This window comes from Microtus oregoni, unplaced genomic scaffold (genome assembly GCF_018167655.1).
Source record: "Microtus oregoni isolate MIOR12 unplaced genomic scaffold, Mior012 000036F_ref0000092, whole genome shotgun sequence".
NCBI classification, from domain to species: Eukaryota; Metazoa; Chordata; class Mammalia; order Rodentia; family Cricetidae; genus Microtus; species Microtus oregoni.
The window spans coordinates 2,456,085-2,473,927 of record NW_024543095.1 but is presented as its reverse complement, the minus strand read 5'-3'; the positions used below and the strand labels follow the sequence as shown (position 1 = coordinate 2,473,927).

At 38.6% G+C, this 17,843-nt stretch overlaps 1 protein-coding gene across 1 annotated transcript in view; it reads right to left on the bottom strand.

The window, feature by feature from the left end:
* Positions 1 to 695: 695 nt before the first annotated feature.
* Positions 696 to 17,843, bottom strand: part of Spdya (speedy/RINGO cell cycle regulator family member A) — a 34,544-nt gene continuing 17,396 nt past the window's right edge. The window contains exons 6-7 of the mRNA XM_041631280.1: positions 9,378 to 9,675; positions 696 to 1,063 (exon numbers count right to left, since the gene is read on the bottom strand). Coding sequence (XP_041487214.1) covers positions 972 to 1,063; positions 9,378 to 9,675 — 390 coding nt within the window. The 3' untranslated portion in view covers positions 696 to 971. The remainder of the gene's footprint in view (positions 1,064 to 9,377; positions 9,676 to 17,843) is intronic.

Genomic DNA, 17,843 nt, shown 5'->3' with positions numbered 1-17,843 from the left:
TTCAAGAGGAGAACCATGGTGAGCTCCAGTTTTATTTTATGCTTGCATATTCAATAGTAAGTATTGCAGATTCTTGAGTATATTGGCCAAAACATTCACACAATAACACGCTCACATAACTACTAGATACTCTTCATGGATTATCATTATCATTATTATTATAATTTTGGAACAGAAACTGAAGTGTAGTGTTTTTCTATTCTGTTAAATTAATTGCAGAAGTCCTAAAGTGCTGCTGGAGTTCTTCCAGGAAGCAAGCTTAGGTCCTTGTATATGCACATTATCTAGGCCATGAAAAGGGTTTCAGATATATTTATCTATGAAACAGGCTTATCCTTTTGGTCATAAGCTTATCTGTAAGGTTACTACTATGCGATCGCTGGCAAATGTTTCTGTATACTGACTAGCAGTATAGATCCAATACAAATACAAAAAGAAGAAGAAAAGAGCTTTACAAGAACAGGACAGTGTGAACAAATTACAAACACATACAGTGTAGTAAGCATTTTGTTCTGTTACACAAAGTCTCATTCTGATTTTCTATACAGACCATATCTCTCTATTGCTAGATCTGCACACTGGCAAACTGTCCGCACACGTCAGTAATGTTTTCAGAACATACTAAATGTTTCTTTAACTAATACAGTGGTATGACCTTAATTGTTTTCTCGTTTAAACTGGCTGTTCTTGTCAGGTTGAGAAAGGTCAAACCACAGCTGGACTGAGATACCTGAGATGAGAGCTACCAACTTGAAGGCAGAGAAGTGTCAAATTAGAATTTCGTATTATCAATCACTGTCATAAATTGGTACTTTTAGTTATTACTATGACTTGTATAACTTTTACATATGTTTGAAGAATAACAGAAGCTAAAGAATATTGTACAACTGGGTATCTGTCCCATTTTGACATTGTCTTGCATTTATTTTGATATTCTGTAGTTAATTCCAGGTTGCTTTACTTGAGCCACGTCATTCTTCACTTCCTGTAAACCACTCCATAGCTCTGCCTTTCTTCATAAAATTAGTTTCCTTTTCTTTGTTTGATTGATGGTCATTGGCTACTGAAATAAAATATGCATTTTAAGGTAAATTGTATTTTAAAACAAAAATTTATATATTTTAAAATATTTTTTGACTTTATTTTTGAAACAGTCTCAATTTGGGAGTAGTGATCATGCTTTTAATCTCAGAGTTTGTTGAGGAAGAGGCAGGAGGATTAAGATACAAGAGGCCCTACTTCAAAAAAAAAAAAGACCAACTGCCTCTTCCTCCCAAGTGCTGGGATTAAAGGTCCTAGTACATATTTTAATTGTTTGTTGGAACTTTAAAGTAATAATGAGCCAAGCAGTGGTGGCATAAACCTTTAATCCCAGCTCTTGGGAGGCAGAGGCAGGCGGATCTCTGTGAGTTTCAGTCCAGCTCGGTCTACAAAGTGAGTTCCAGAACAGCCAGGACTGTTATACAGAGAAACCCTGACTTGGGAGGTGGGGTGGGGAGTAGAAAAAGCTGGATGCAGAAGTGGTGGACACCTGTAATACCAACACTCCTATAGCAATATGGGAGGTAGAAACAGGAGTTTCACCTGGGAGCTTGCTGGTTGGTCAGCTAGCCTAGAGTGCTTGGTACAGCAGCCAAAACAAAGAAAGAGCCTCCCTCAAGAGGTGGGGGGCAATCTCCAAAAAGCCACAAAAACATAAACAAAAGGAAAACAGGACTGTAATAAATAGGAAGAACTGAGGAAGAACCCATGAGAATGATATAATCTTAAAAATTATAATAAAGATGTAACATTGTTGCTTTTGTTTCTAGGAATTGACACCAGGACCTTGAGCCTGGTACATCTTAAACTCACTATTAATGGAGTACACCCTCAAGACATAATAATTCTCTTTGTTTGGTTGGTTTCTATTCCTCTGGGACTTAAAGACAAGGTGTCAAGTAGTCAGGGTGGCCTTGAACTCTGATCCTTCTGCCTTTCTCTCTAGAGTCTCATTCTATAACCTAGGCTGACCTTACTATAGCTCAGGGTATTCTGGAACTAATGGCAGCCCTCCTGCTCCAGTCTCCTGAACTCTGGAATAACAGATGTGAGCTACCATCGACAGAATTTTGCTTGCTTGCTTGTTTTTCAAGACAGTGTTTCAGACAGAATCCTTTTAACCAGGTTAAAATAACATCAGAATTAATATAACTGGTACCTACGAATAATCCCTATTCCTAGTTCACATTCCTACAGAATATTTCTGCCATCATTGATGTATTTCATTAATTCTGAGGCTGAAGCAGAACTGCCATGGGCTCCAGGCTGGCTTGGGTTATATATATAGTACATTCATGCCTGTAGCTGAGGAGGCCATTAGCTTTAGAGGGGAACCTACTTCCGTATTTTGCTAAGGGGACATGATGCTGTGCTGCTTTCTAAACATTTAACATTATACCCCTAGATTAGTGCTGCTCTCAACCTTGGTCATAGAGGCCTTTTGTGGTGGGCAGTGGTTAATGAATAAATTCATAACTGGTCAGAGTGCTGAGAGTCAGTGACTGGTGCTTAGCCCTAAACGGGACATCTGTGTATTACACACACTTGCAGTTCAGAGAGGAAAAGAATGTTAAGAGCCAAGGACAGAGAGAAGTGCTATAAAACACTTAGGGAAATGACATTGTGCAAAGAAACCCACAACAGCCGTGTTTACCTGCATAAGATCAACCCCATCAACATTCTAGCATAGATGGGAGAGGGGAGTCATTTTTCTTCAGTAGTATAGCCACTGGTAAGGTGCCCTTGCTCTAGCAAACGAACATGTAAGCAACGCTAATTAAACTTGGCGGGTTACTTTAACAACAAAAACAACAACAACAAACTATCAAACAAACCTGAGTATGATGGAATATACCTTTAATCCTAGCACCCAGGTGGCAGGGACAATTGGATCTCTGTGAGTTCAAGGCCAGCATGTTTTATATAGTAAGCTTTAGGACACCTAGGGTAACATAGTAAGATTCTATCCCAAAAAAAAAGTTTTTTAAAGACATGGAATTAATAGGTGGATATGTTCTAAAGAGGGTGTCCAGAGAGAGAAAGAGGGCTATCAAAGTGGGGAATGGGGAGGTAGGGGCAGGAAGATGAGAAAGAGCTTGGCATCGGGATCAGGCTATGTGGGATCTTAGAGGCCTTCTAAGGAGTTGGCTCAGTATGTAGCTGAGGTTGACACCTTGAACTTTTGATCCTCCTGCCTCTGCCTCCTAAGTGCTGATAATACTGGTGTGAATTACTGTGCCTTTATTATGTAATTCTGGGGATCAAATCCTATGGTCAGTGAAGGCTAACCAAATACTCTGTCAACTGAGCTATATCTCCAACCCAAATTTGGCTATCTTAAAAACAAAAAACTGAGGTGCCACTAAAGTAACTTAAGGGTAACATGCTTAGATTTTTGTGTGGAAAAGCCATTCTGGCTGCATTAAAGTACTCACTGAGGTCTGTCTCTAGAGTAACTAGAGTTTTGATATCCTATGTCAGGTCCTACGTGACTACATGGAGAAGGGATTGGATTAAAGGCAAATGAACATCCTGTTGCTTAACCTTTTTCATTTCAAACTAAGTGATCTTAGTTTCTGCTTAGCATATTAGCATATGTCCAATGGATAATTGAACAATATCTCTCTATCATTGTATCCATCTTAATTTTGAATTGAATGTTAAACAAATTAGCATTTGTTTTCAAATAGTTCATCAAGCTTCCGTTTAAGACCTTTCTCCAACCCTTCTCTCTCATTATGTTTGCATTCTATTTATGGCCCGGATGCCATCCCCAGCTCTGTCAGGATCTCACTCCCTGTGTAGCTCAGACTAGCCTTGAACACATGATCTTTATGTCTCAGCATCTAGGTACTAGGATTATAAGCATGCTAGGACAAATGCTAACTAAATGTTAACTTTCTTTCTCCTTCCTTTCCTTTTCATTTTTTTGAGACAGGCTCTCATGTAACTCAGGCTGACCTCAAACTGATGATGACCTTGAATTCCTGATCCACTCCACATCCAAAGTGCTGAGGTTATTAAGTATGTGCCACCATGCCTAGCTTCATGATAATTTTTTGTGTCTGTGTCTGACCCTCATGTATCATGCTCAAATCTTAAGAGATCTGGTTCAGAACTGTCTTCCGGTTGATTTCTAGAGGCCTTGCCCTACGTTTCCTATCCAGTAAATGGTCAGTAAGTTTGCTGGTGGCTTTAAGTTACACTGGATCATGCATCGTTTCATCTAACTTAGTTATAGTAATGCATATGTGGTTAGGAATTAAAGGGGACAGGTATAAAAAATATAGTGAAGAAAGAACCAGGTTAGCTAATGATTCAGTGTAAGACATTGTATTTTCAAATTCCTGTCATTCCACTCCGTCCCTTATGTTTGCTAGTCCCTGGCAAAACAGGACTAGGAACTCAATGTCCTGTTCATTCCTTACTTGTTCTGAAAATCTTTTACCAACTTTCTCATTCTACAGAGAGAATTCTGTAGTCTATTATGTTTTTGAAGATAGGATTCTCTAGAGCTTTGGCTAGCTTAGAACCTACAGTAGTTCTCCTTCAACCTGCAGAGTTTGGGGGTTATAATTCTGTAATATTTTGTGCTCCTAAATGTTGGTCATATAGCATAGCACTGATCACATTATTAATCCATGTGCCTTGCACCGAGTGTTCAATGCTTGCCAAACATGCTCATCCACTGAGACATATCTTTATCCCTGATTATATCTTTGTTAAGTGCAAAGATTTTTGTTTGTTTGTCAAGATAGGGTTTCTCTGTGTAACAGTCCTAGCTGTCCTGAAACTTGCTTTGTAGACCAGGCTACTTCCCAAGTGCTGGGATTATAGGCGTGTGCCACCACCGCCTGACACAGTGGAAAGATTTTAAACACAGATGACTGTATCTAGAACACATATAACAATTTAAGAAAAAATGAAGTTCCAAAGTTGATTTTTTTATTTTATGTACATTGGTGTTTTGCTTGCAAGTATTCCTTTGCTTGCGTGTAGTCCAGATCTTGGAATTACAGACAGCTGTAAGCTGCCATCTGGATGCTGAGAATTGAACCTGGGTCCTTTAGAAGAGCAATCAGTGCTCTTAACACTGAGCCATCTCTCCAGCCCCAAGTTGATTTTTTTTTTTTTTGGAATATTGGCTTGTTTGGGTTTTTTTTAGATTTATTTATTTATTATGTATACAACATTCTGCCTCGATGTATGCCCGCACACCAGAGGAGGGTGCCAAATCTCAGTACAGATGGTTGTGAGCCACCATGTGGTTGCTGGGAATTGAACTCAGGACCTCTGGAAGAGCAGGCAATGCTCTTAACCTCTGAGCCATCTCTCCAGCCCAAGTTGATTTATTTTTAAGAAAATTATTTGGTTATAGGTTATCTAACATAGCGAATATTCCATTTTAAGATGGACATATGCCTGTCGATGTCTAAGAAAAGGCTTGGTTATTTTTTCCCCGTTGTTTTTATTTTAAAACCTCAAGTTTGCAGACAGTTCATGTGCATTTTGGACTAGCTTAGATGCCTTGGGGCTTCAAGCTGCATAAACAGTAGCAGAGATAGTTTAATATAAAATCGGCTACAGGGTTTGGAGGCATAACCTAAATGTAAGAACATGAGTATAGCTTATATAACGCCCTGGGTTCAAACACCAACACCAAAAACAAAACCAGCAAAAACAGAAAAGTGGGGGCTGGAGAGATGACTCAGGGGTTACAAACCCTAGGCCATTCTTCCAGAGGACCTGGGTTCAATTCCCAGCACCTACATGGTGGCTTACAAACATGTAACTTCAGTTCTAAGGGATCCTATGTCTTCTTCCAGCCTCCATGGGCATTGTCCTCACATGGTAAGGACATACACATGCAAGCAAAACACTCATACACATACGATATTTTTTTCAAAAGTTGCATATTTAGATAGAGTTGAACCCCTTATTTCTGTTGCTGTTTGTTGCTTTAGCTGGTAATAGTGTGACTTTTCTGAGTTTTTCCAGCAGTAAAATGAATATTACAAAACCACTTTAAAACTTCTTGGGTGATTGGGCTTTTAAATGTGATTAGTATAAAGGACTAGTATATCATTGATAGTTTTTTGTGTTAAAATTGCTTTCTGGTACATGTTACTTAAAAATCAAACGAATTTAGCCATGGTATTGCATACTTGTAATCCCAGAGGCAGGTGGATCTCTGTAAGTTTGAGGCCAATCTGATCTATGTATTGAGTTTGGGTCACCCAGTGTTACACAATGAAACCAAGAAAAAGAGAAAGGAAGAAAGAGGGGGAAAAAAGGCAAGTTAGGATAGATGGAAGAAAGTTGCTTTCTTTTGTTTGAAAGGTGTACTGATCACTATCTACAATAAACCATAGCTTAAAGACCTGGAGCCAGCGTCAACTCCTTGAATGTCTCTCTTGAAAGATTTTGTTGGTTTCAAGACAGGGTTTCTCTATGTATCCTTCGCTGTCCTGAAACTCACTCTGTAGACCAGGTTGGCCTCAAACTCAGATCCACCTGGCTCTGCCTCCCAAGTGCTGGGGTCAAAGGCATGTCCGCCACCACTGCCCGACTTGGAATGAATATTTTATGACTACATATAAATCATCAAGTGACTCCAGCATTATGTAGACTGTAGGGGAAATGTTTTGTTAGCAGAGGACACTATAAACGTGAGCAGCTGCTAAGGCAGGTGAGACCGACCCTACTCTAGGAAATGCTATGACTCCTACAATATTGTATACTTCATCCCTAGTTACTTCACATTCTGTGAGGCCCAGAAAATGAATGTAGACTTTTTTACTGATTAAATTTATATGTGATCAATATTTTATATCTTTCCATCTAATAGGGTTTTTTGTTGTTCCTAATGATTTGTTTTTAAATTTTATTATTAACTTTGATGTATATAGGCATTTTGCCTGCATGTACATGTGTCCTACATGTATGTCTGTGTATAACCAATGTGGTATCTGTAAAGGCCAGAAAAAGGCATCAGGTACCCTGGGACTTGTGTTACAGTTATGACCACCATGTGGGTGCTGGAATCAAATTGGAGGCCTCTGGAAGAGTGGGAGGTGCTTTTCATCCCTGAGACATTGCTTAAGTGCTCACCACCCCCACCTCCCCCTTTTAATGGGAAACCACTGTGGCTTCCAGCTTGCAGTCCTCCTACTTTAACCTAAGTGCTGAGATCACAAGACATTGGCACCATACCCAGAAATAGTTTTTCTTTATATCACTTGCCCTCTGATATTATCAAAGGTTTTTAGAGTTAACCTTAAGATTCACAGCCAGACCATGTGGCACACACCTTTAATCCCAGCACTCAGGAGGCAGAGGCAGGTGGAACTCTTGAGTTCAAGGCCAGCTTGGTCTACAGAGCTTGGTCTACAGAGGGAGTTTCAGGATATCCAGAGGTACACAGAGAACTCTGTCTCAAAAACAAAAACAAACCAACAAAGAAGACCTATAAATCCTAAACTGGGATTTCATCAGCAAACAATCTTTCCACAACTCCCTGCCCTGTTTCGTCCATAATGTCTCAAAGATTTGTTTTAAAAATTTAAAAATTACATTTACTCTCTCTTTCTCAGGTCATCAGCTAGCAGTCTTTACCCACTGGCATGTCCCCTGCCTCCAGCTTTTTCAAGGCAGTGACTGGCAGCGTGCCTTTCTTCCTGCCTCTCTCCAGTCTCCTAGTGGGACTGTCAAGGCCTTGAGTACAGAGTATACTCCAGTGAGATCTACAGGACTGGTCTGAAAACACAGCAGTTCCTCTTCTGCTTTCTGTAGATACCTGTTCAAATTATTAGAATTTGCTCCCAACTCACTCCACAAGCATTTCAGAAGGAACTTGGTTCTTGATATTTCCACCTCTGCTTTAGCAATCTTCTTAAAGGCTTCTGCCACCAGCTTATTTTCACTGCTAAAAGCAAGATTTAATCAAAGGCCCATAGAGCATACTAGGTAGGAATTCAGGTGACTGGGGTTTCAAATATTACTCTACCAATCTTGGGCAAATTAACAGAAGTCTCGGTTTTCCTTATTTGCCAAGTGGAGATAACAATACTTAACCCCCAATGGTAGTGCATTATGAATGTTAGGGGTTTTCTGTATTGCCTGGGACATTTAAGTATCCAATAAACCTTACCTATTCTGAGGATCAAAGAATGTAAAAGTAAAAGAGCCCTGGAAGATAGGAGAGGGATGATCAATTCTTACTTTATAACTGATCAGCCCTACTTAATGTCAAATATGGGTATGACAATAATGAGTGTACTTGGAGATGTTGAAAAGCAAGAAACTATACTGTCAATAAAATTTGTTAAGTAAATTCTGTGTCCAAAGAAAGAAACAGGAACTAAGGTTCAACCTCTTCTGTCAAAGGACTAGAGTTTAGTTTCCTCTTTAGTAAAGAAAAGCTTCAGTAGTCATTGTCCTTCTCATAGAAATATGGTAAAAATAAACCAGGAAAATTCTGAGGTTGTGTGTGTCTTTTTTTTTTTTTTCAGGATAGAAGGGAAAACAAGAAATATTTCAAATGAGAGAAACAGGATCCTATGACAGAGTATTCTAGTACTGTTTCAAATCTAGAAAAGAAATGCCAGAGAAATGCTACATATAAAAATAATTTGAGGGGCTGGAGAGATGGCTCAGTGGTAAGAGCACTGCCTGCTCTTCTAAAGGTCCTGAGTCAATGCCCAGCAACCACATAGTGGCTCACAACCATCTGTAATGAAATCTGGTGCCCTCTTCTGGCTTGAAGGCATGCTTCCAAGCAGAATACTGTATACACAATAAATAAATCTTTAAAAAATATAGTTTCTGTGTGATTATTTTGGGTCTGAGCTGCCAAGCAGCCAGGAACCAACAAGTGGCCTCCTCACAACAAATATTAAGGCATAACATATCACAATAAGACTAAATGACATGGGGAAATGACTTATACTAAATAATAAAAGGCTAGCCTTTATATGGTCTACTTTTGTTAGAAATAGAAAAGTATATAGAAGAAACCAATAATTGGGTGGGGATTACAAGTAAATTTATTTTCTTGAAATCATTTTTAAATAAAACATACATTTCATAGAAACCCTTCAAGTCCTAATACTTGGAGCTCTAATACCCTCACAAAATACCGAGTTTCATCTTAATATATGTCAAAACCCTTTTAGTGTTTATGCACTACCACAAAACAGGTATAGACAGAGAATAAAAAGTGGTAACTCAAAGAGGGAAAATTTTCAATACTAATTTAACTCAGTTATGAAATGTTTGCATCCCTGACTAGATAAATAGCATGCATTGGTTTAATTTATTTTACCATTAAAGCATACCTTGAGAATAGCTATTGGCTTGAGAAGGTTCACCTATCATGTCCACTGATAATGAATTGTGTAATTCCTGAGAGTGTTTTTCCATTAGCTCTACTGTGTCACTGGATGAAGATGATGATGAAGACAGTCCCAATCTCATATATCTTCCTTTTTTACCACACAGTAAACAGTCTACTGGTGTGGCACTAGGACCCCGGGGCAGATGAACTTCATCTCTGTTGTAGTTCCTAATAGCTCCACTGTGATGCACAGAGCGCTCTCGTTGCCAGATGTAATGGGTTGGTGCAATGGCCATAACCTATATAATGAAATGGTTACTTTAGAATTTAATAAAAGCATAAAATTGAGTAAAGTACAGAAATTGTACTTTAAGAGCAGCTTTTTCTAAAACAGATTAAAAAACAAAAGAAAGGAAAAAAAGACTGGAGCCAGGCGGTGGTGGCTCACACCTTGAATCCCAGCACTTGGGTGGCAGAGGCAGGCAGATCTCTGTGAGTTTGAGGCCAGCCTGGTCTACAGAGCAAAGGACAGCAAAGGCTATGCAAAGAAACCCTGTATCAAAAAACAAACAATTAGAACACTTAGGTTACCAAGTTTAGAGTTTCTACAGCGGCATTTCTGAAGAGTGGCTTCTTGGATCTTTAATATTATAACTGGCAAGGATCTAAATTAGTTCAAGAAGATAATAAAAATGAAGAAACCTTGGGCTGGAGATATGGCTCAGTGGTTAAGAGCACTGGCTGCTCTTCCAGAGGTCCCAAGTTCAATTCCCAGCAATCACATGGTGGCTCACAACCATTTGTAATGATATCTGGTGCCCTCTTTTGGCCTGCAGGCATACATGGAGGCAGAATGTATATATACATAATAAATAAATAAATATTTTTAAAAAATGAAGAAACCTTTTAAGTTGATATTTATTTATTTAATCGGTTTTTTGAGACAGAGTCTCTCTATATAGCTGGCTGTCCTCAAACTTAGAGATCTGCCAGTTTGTGCCTCCTGAGTGTCAGGAAAAGGTGTATGTATCTGTCAATAATTAGATACCGGCTAGGATATTTATTTTTAAAATTCTAATTATTTATAAGTATATGAAAGATAATGTAGTTCACCTAAAACATTACATAATTCTTAACTTTTGAGTGTGTTAGGTTAAAAAATTAGGCTCCTATGTTTGTTAGGCTAATTTTTAAATATTTGCAGTTATATCAAAGGTTGTGGTATTAAAAATAAAAACATAAATTAATTTCTTTGTTCCTTAGTTTCCTTATTTGTTACATAGCGATAACAGCAAGAGTGTATTTTTAGAAGGTTGTGGTGAGGAAAGAATGCATTTTATAAAGCACTTAAGGCCTCACCATCGGAGCTGGAGAGATGGCTCAGTGGTTAAGAGCATTGGCCAGTCTTCCAGAGGACTTGAGTTCAATTCCCAGTACCCACATGGCAGCTCACAACTGTCTGTAACTCCAAGATTTGACACTGACATACATGCAGACAAAACACCAATGCAAATAAAATAAAAATAAATTATTTAAAAAGACCTAGCAGGCATTGTCATAGGTTTATTAAATAAAGCATGAACTTTATTTAGTCGTAGACTTTCTTGTCCTGGCTCTACCAATTGCTGACTGTATGCTACGGAGCAAGTTATTTAACCTCTCTGAGGTTCACTTACTTCATTGATAAAAATGGGAGTGCCAAATACCCCGAAGATTGTTTTGAGATTCAATATTATATATGTAAAGTCTTTACCACATAGTAAGTAGCTGGAAAGTGATAGCCGTTTAAGACATTGAGATAAGGAAAAGATTACTATGCCGACTTCATGAAATTCAAAACATCAATGAGTTTTAGTTCAAAACCTTTAGCTTCAGTTATCAATGACCCACAGTAAGTGAGAATTAGAATAATACTAAAATGAGAGCCAGAGAGGCAACAGTAGTGGCTTAACCTAGTGATTGTTCTAAAATGTTCTAAAATTTCTAAAATTTCAGAGCTATATTGGGGGCCGAGGAAGGACAAGGGAAGGCAGCAGCGGAGGAGCTCAGTTCTAGGGGTGTATATATAAGGTGTATAATTTTGTTTGATAAGAACTCTTGCTAGGAAAATAAAATATTACTAGATTAGTTTACTCAGCAAATGGTGGTGGTGTGGCTTTACCAAGCAAGTGCTGTACCACTGAGCCACCTCACAAATCTCTATGTAAGTTTCTTAAATTTTATGTGTGTATCTATATACACATATATAGATAAAATGTAATCAATCTATAAAATAAATACATATAAAATATATACACCCATGAAGATGGGAAGGACAGAAACTATGATTCATATAACTCAGGATGGCTTTGAACACACATATGGCTAAGGATGACCTTATTCTTAGATTTCTGGTCTCCTTGTCCACCTTCTAAGTGATGGGTTTACAGGTATATACTGCTATATCCTTCCTTTAAGTTTTCAACTAAAACTATTAATAAAGTTCCATACATAAAAGAAAACTAGAAGCAAATGAGAATGTTAATTGTACAAAACTTCCTAAGGTGAGGAAGTAGAATATTAGATAACTATTACAATTGTATTTTTTGGGGATTGAACCCAGTGCTTCATGCAAATTAAACAGACATACCACTGAACGAGACTCCCCAAGAATCTCTTTCTTTCTCTCTCTCTCTTTCTTTCTTTCTTTCTTTCATTCTTTCTTTCTTTTTTTCGAGACAGGGTTTCTCTGTGTAGTGTTGGAGCTGTCCTAGAATTCGCTCTGTAGACCAGGCTGGCCTCAAACTCACAGAGATCGTCCTCCTCTACCTCCCAATGCTGGGATTAAAAGTGTGCGCCACCACCTCCTAGTTTATTTCTTTTGTTTTTAGTGAATTCTTTTCCTCAGCACTTTTTCATGTCTAGAATATTCTCTTCTTTTGTCCTAGTATGACTTTTGATCTGTGTGTCCTCATAGAAGCTAGGCACCCTCTCTGTGCTTCATTGGTCCCCTATCTGCTACTTCCTAACTGAGAGGTAATTCACGTGTGGTGATGAGAGCCATGACTGATAGGCTCTCAAAGACTGTGAGGGTTGTTTTCGCCTTGAATCTTTACGACATTTAACATAATTTTTTTACACTGGGTGACATGATGCCATTTTCATGCGAGGATGTAATGTACTTTAAAGCATATTCCCCACATCTTGCTGCCCTCACTCTTTTGTGCCTTACCCTCCCTTTTAGTTTCCTTTATACTTTTGCTGCTTTTACTTTCTTTTTAAAACCCATTTAACGTATTATTAGTTATTATTTGAGACAGTGTCTCTTTATGTAGACTGACGGCCTCAGAGTCACAGAAATCCACCTGCCTCTGCCTCCCATGTACTGGCACTAAAGTTGCGCACCACTGTGCTCAGCATAGTCAGAGTGGTGTTATGTCATGTCAGCTGTACATAAATGGTTTGATACATCTCTATAAAAATGTAAGATGCACAAAATAGAGAAAAATGTGGTATTGGTGTTTTTGAGGTCTACAGAATAGTAAGATAAGAAACGAAAGTAAAAAAGATAAAAGTATGAAAAGAAGTCAAAGTATCCTTATTTTTAGATGATCTAGTTTCCTACATACAGTCCACAATCCCAAGATTCCACCAGAAAACCCTTAGAGCTGATAAACACTTTCAGCAATTTGGCAGTATATATAGAAAAATCAGTACTCTTCCTATATACCAATAACAAACATGTTGAGCAAGAAACCAGAAAGACAATCTTATTCACAACTTCCTCAAAACAAACAAACCTCGGAGGGGCTGGAGAGATGGCTTAGTGGTTAAGAGTAGTGACTGCTCTTCTAGAGGAACTAGGTTCAATTCCCAGCAGCTCAGAACTGTCTATAACTCCAGTTCCAGAAGACCTGAAACCCTCACACAGACATACATACAGGCAAAACACCAATGTACATGAAATAAATAATTTAGAAAAACCTTGGAATAAACTTAACCAAGAAGATAAAAGACCTATACAATTAAAATTTTTCTAAGCTTTAAGCATCATTTCTATGTGGTGATTCTCCTTAGCTTCTTTTTACCCAGTTATTACCCTAAATTCCTATGTTTAAATACCAAATTCCTTAACTTTTCAATAAACCAGTTTGATTCTCTTTCCTTTCTTATTACATTAGAGAACCCAACATTCTTCCTGTTATACAGATCTGAAACCAATGATTTGTTTTCCCAAATATGCTCTAGCCAACTTATTACTAAGTCATGACAACTATAATTTTGTAGCATTCTAACACTAGCTTCACTTCCAGAGTACTTCTATCTAGTTCCTAAACTATAACAAGTTTAGCTCTTTCCAGCAGCTCCAATAGAGGGTCTCTTTTGCATACCATCATTGTATTATTCTGTCCAATACTATTGCTCCCTAAATTACAAATCTGAAACCAAGCAGTAGCTATCAGACATTAGCTATGATGATACTGTAGCAACAACACCAGAGTACATAAAGCAGCATAAAGAAAAGCTTTCTCCCCAGTCAACTGTCACCTTTTATGATACATGAAAGGTGCTGGGATGGAATCTCTCAGTGGATAGGCAGCTACCCTGATATGTGAACCAGTCTAGAAATTAAGCCATCATCAGTGTAAATTAATTTCACTTTAAAGGAACTATGTCTAAAAAGGCAAGAAAGTAAGAAACCAAGATCAGAGTTAGTAGGGAAATAGTCTTAATTTTTTTCTGGAAAAGCCGTGTGTGTGTATGTGTACACGTGTGTATTTGTAATACAGAGCATATTTTATTTGCATATAATTACGGTCCACCTTTCTTCAAACAAGTGTGTAAGGGAGCTGAACACAAAAGGGGGGGGATGGAGAGATGGTTCAGCTATTAAGAGAAGTTGTTGCTCATGCAGAGGACCTAGGCTGGATGCCTAGCAGCACATGGTCGCTTACAACTATCTGTATCTCAGTTGCAGAGAATTTAATGCTCTCTTCTGATACGGGCACCAGGCACTCATGTGGTACAAAAATACACATGGAGATGAAATATATGTATGCATAAAATAAGTCTAAAAATTAAAATAAAAAAGTAATTCACATTTAAATTGGACCCAAAAGGGAAGTTGAACTAAAGTGAGAAAAAGCCAACAGTTACAAAACGCAATGCAGTTAAGATGGTTATAGAAAATAGTTGCGCAAATGTAGTTTTTAAAAGAAAAAGGGGCTGGGTATGGTGGTGCATACCTTTAATCCCAGCATTAAGGAGATAAAGACAGGCAGATTGCTGTGAGGTCAAGGCCAGCCTGGTCTATAAGTTAAGTTCCAGAACAGCCAGGGCGATGCAGAAAGAGCCAAAAAAAAAAAAAAAAAGGAAAGAAAGGAAGGAAGGAAGCAAGCAAGCAAAGAAGGAAGGAAGCAAGGAAGGAAGAAAAGAAAAGAGAAACAAATTACAAATCTCAATATTACCTAAAAGGGGAATACATGTTTTTTTAACAGAGGTAACAGAAAGACAGGTCATAATTTAACCACACTTTTTAACCTGAGAAATGGAAAGAATAGTTATACTTCTTAGTTCCCAAGATAATAAGATATAGATGAATCTTCTAAATCACCATTGTGTTTATATGGCAGCTAGATGCCACAGAGAGAACAGTGGGAAGTCATTACACATGTGATGGAGGAAGGTCATTGGCTAATAAAGGCACTGCCCTGGCCCATTTTATTGGTTAGAGGATAGGTGGGAGGAGAAAACAGGACAGAACACTGGGAGGAAGAGGAAGTGAGGTCAGAGACTCCACAGCTCTGCTCTCCGGAGCAGACGCCTCAGGAGAGACGCCATGCCCTGCTCCCGGGATGAAGCTCCGACCCAGGATGGACATAGGCTAGAATCTTCCTGGTAAGCGCACCTTGGGGTGCCATACACAGATGATTAGAGATGGGCTAAATTAATATGTGAGAATTAGCCTAGAAGAGAATGGGCCAAGCAGTGTTTAAATGAATACAGTTTGTGTGTTGTTATTTCGGGCATAAGCTAGCCGAGCGGGTGGCTGGGGTGCTGGGGTGCTGGGGTGCTGGGGAAGAGGCCCCGCCGCCCCTAATACTACATATGGTGCCCACGTGGACAACTGCTTCCACATAAAGCCTGAGACAGCTTGGGAAGTAATTCTTGAACAAAATGAAAGCATTGTGCCTGGTTTCTTGGTAGCAGCAATTTCTCGGTTCTACTCTGCTTGCTAGAGGCAAGCAAGCGCCTCATCTAAGAGAGGCTTCCTGACTCAGCTTTAGCTGCAAAGCCTGCAGCTCATTAAGAGGTCCTGCCACGAAACACTTAAACGGTGTTGACGAAAAGCTGAACACATGCTTTTCGGTTTTCAGCAGCAGCAGGAAAAAAGCTGCGCCGTTTAAAAATGCCAGCTTTCTGGGCTGTCCTGCCAGAACAAACTCTGACTCTTTTACACAGGCGGTTCGTGCGGTTTGCAAGCAAAGGCTGCTGAAGCTCGCTTGCTGGCAGGAACCTTGAAATGTCATAGAGTTGTCGCAGTAAACGTGGCTACAGCCAGTACCTCAGCCATGAGGCTGGAAAGCTAAGGAATGGGCTGGATCCAGCCGGCAAAGCCACGCCTTTAATCCTACTGATATTGCTTGGTAAATTAAAGATTCATGTGGTCAGAAAAAGAGAGATATACAGTAAAGAGAGATTCAAAGACAAAGAAAATTTTTAAATGGTTTACAGTGTGTTAAAAATATATGCAGACTAAAAGTTGAAGTTCTTAAAGTAAAAAACAAAAAAAGAAAGAGAGTTGTGTGTGGTAGCACACGCCTTTAATCCCAGTGCCTAGAAGGCAGAGGCAAACAGACCTCTGTGAGTTCAAGGTGTAGTAGCTTACACCTTTAATCCCAATGCCTGGGAGGCAGAGACAGGCGGATCTCTGAGAGTTCAAAGACAGCCTGGTCTACAGAGTTACTTCAGGTCAAAGACACAGAGAACCTGTCTCAAAAAGCAAAGAGTTAAAAGTAAAAATAAACGAAATCGAGGTTAAAACAAAGCTGTACAAAGATGGAAAATACACAGAAAATTTTGATACTGTATGCTATTATGCTCTCTTTAAATTATTTAAATGCTGAGGAAGGAGCAACAGATGCTAAAAGATATTTGTTTATAAATGCTGCTGAACTAATCCAACATAGATACTTTGAAAATGCCTTAACTTTGAAATTTGGATCTAAGGACATGATGCTTTGGAAAGGAGTTTCTTATTTTGTTTTCACAGAGGATGAGACGCTGTTCATTTCTTCTATTCCGATTTGGTATGATGGACCACGTCCTCCTGAATGGTTCCTGTGCACGCCTTCAAAAAATTGCTTCGCTCAACTGCCAACTGAGATGAGACTAGCACAGAGGTTATACCATGAAAGACCTAATTAACGACGCCCCCATTCAGCAGGAAGCAGTTTGGAGAGAAAAAACTGCGCCCATGTTCCCAAATATGGTTTATAAACGTCCTTTTACATTTAAAGGGGGATATGATATAGATATGAATAATTTACATTAGTATAGATTTTGCTTTATTGATAGAGATTAAAGGTCAATTTTGTTATATATATAAGTGTTTCTGATTTTGATTAAGGTATTGTGATTGTGTAGTTCATTTAAATATGTACGGTATAATTAAGAAATATAGGTTGTTAATGGATAATCGATAATAGTAAAGTTTGTAGTCATGTTAGTTAATATTTTCTAGATGTGCGTAGATATATTTTAGATAGGCATTCTTCATATTTTTCAAAGATTATAGAATATGGCATTTTAAATGTTTTAATAACTTAGGACTTTTCATGACAATGAAACACTCTGCTCCTGGCAGCACCAATCTACTTCAAGAGGAAGATGGGCATCGAAGAGGATGCTTATGGAGTTTGATAGCCATTTGGGCAAGAAACTGCTCTTACCTGGACTATTGCATAAACTGGACACAGAGAACCCACAGAGAAAGGACTACTGAACTTGCCTAAGGTAAAATGATCTTTTGGGGGTCCTGATTCATGAAAGAGTCTGCGAGACATTCTGCAGGACACAACAGATAGTGACTGAACTGACTTTGAATTTTCCTGCTTTATGGAAATGTCTGCTGGATACCATGGGCCTGAAGGCTGAAGATGGATGCCCCAACGGTACAGAGGAACTTTGGGTGACTGTCCAGGCAGCGAGATGTCTCTGTCATTTCTAGAGTTTGAAAGTTGCTTTTTTCTTGTTTGCTTAGGTAGTAGTATATCTTTCTGGAGTCTTTGATGGAGTTAAGAATAGTTAGTTATAGTTTTCCTTAGTTATGATAAAGATTATTGTAACTTTTACTTGATAACTGTTTTGTTATATGTAATTTTGCTATGTTAAAGCCTTTTTTTTTTGTTTAAACCGAAAAAGGGGAAATGATGGAGGAAGGTCATTGGCTAATAAAGGCACTGCCCTGGCCCATTTTATTGGTTAG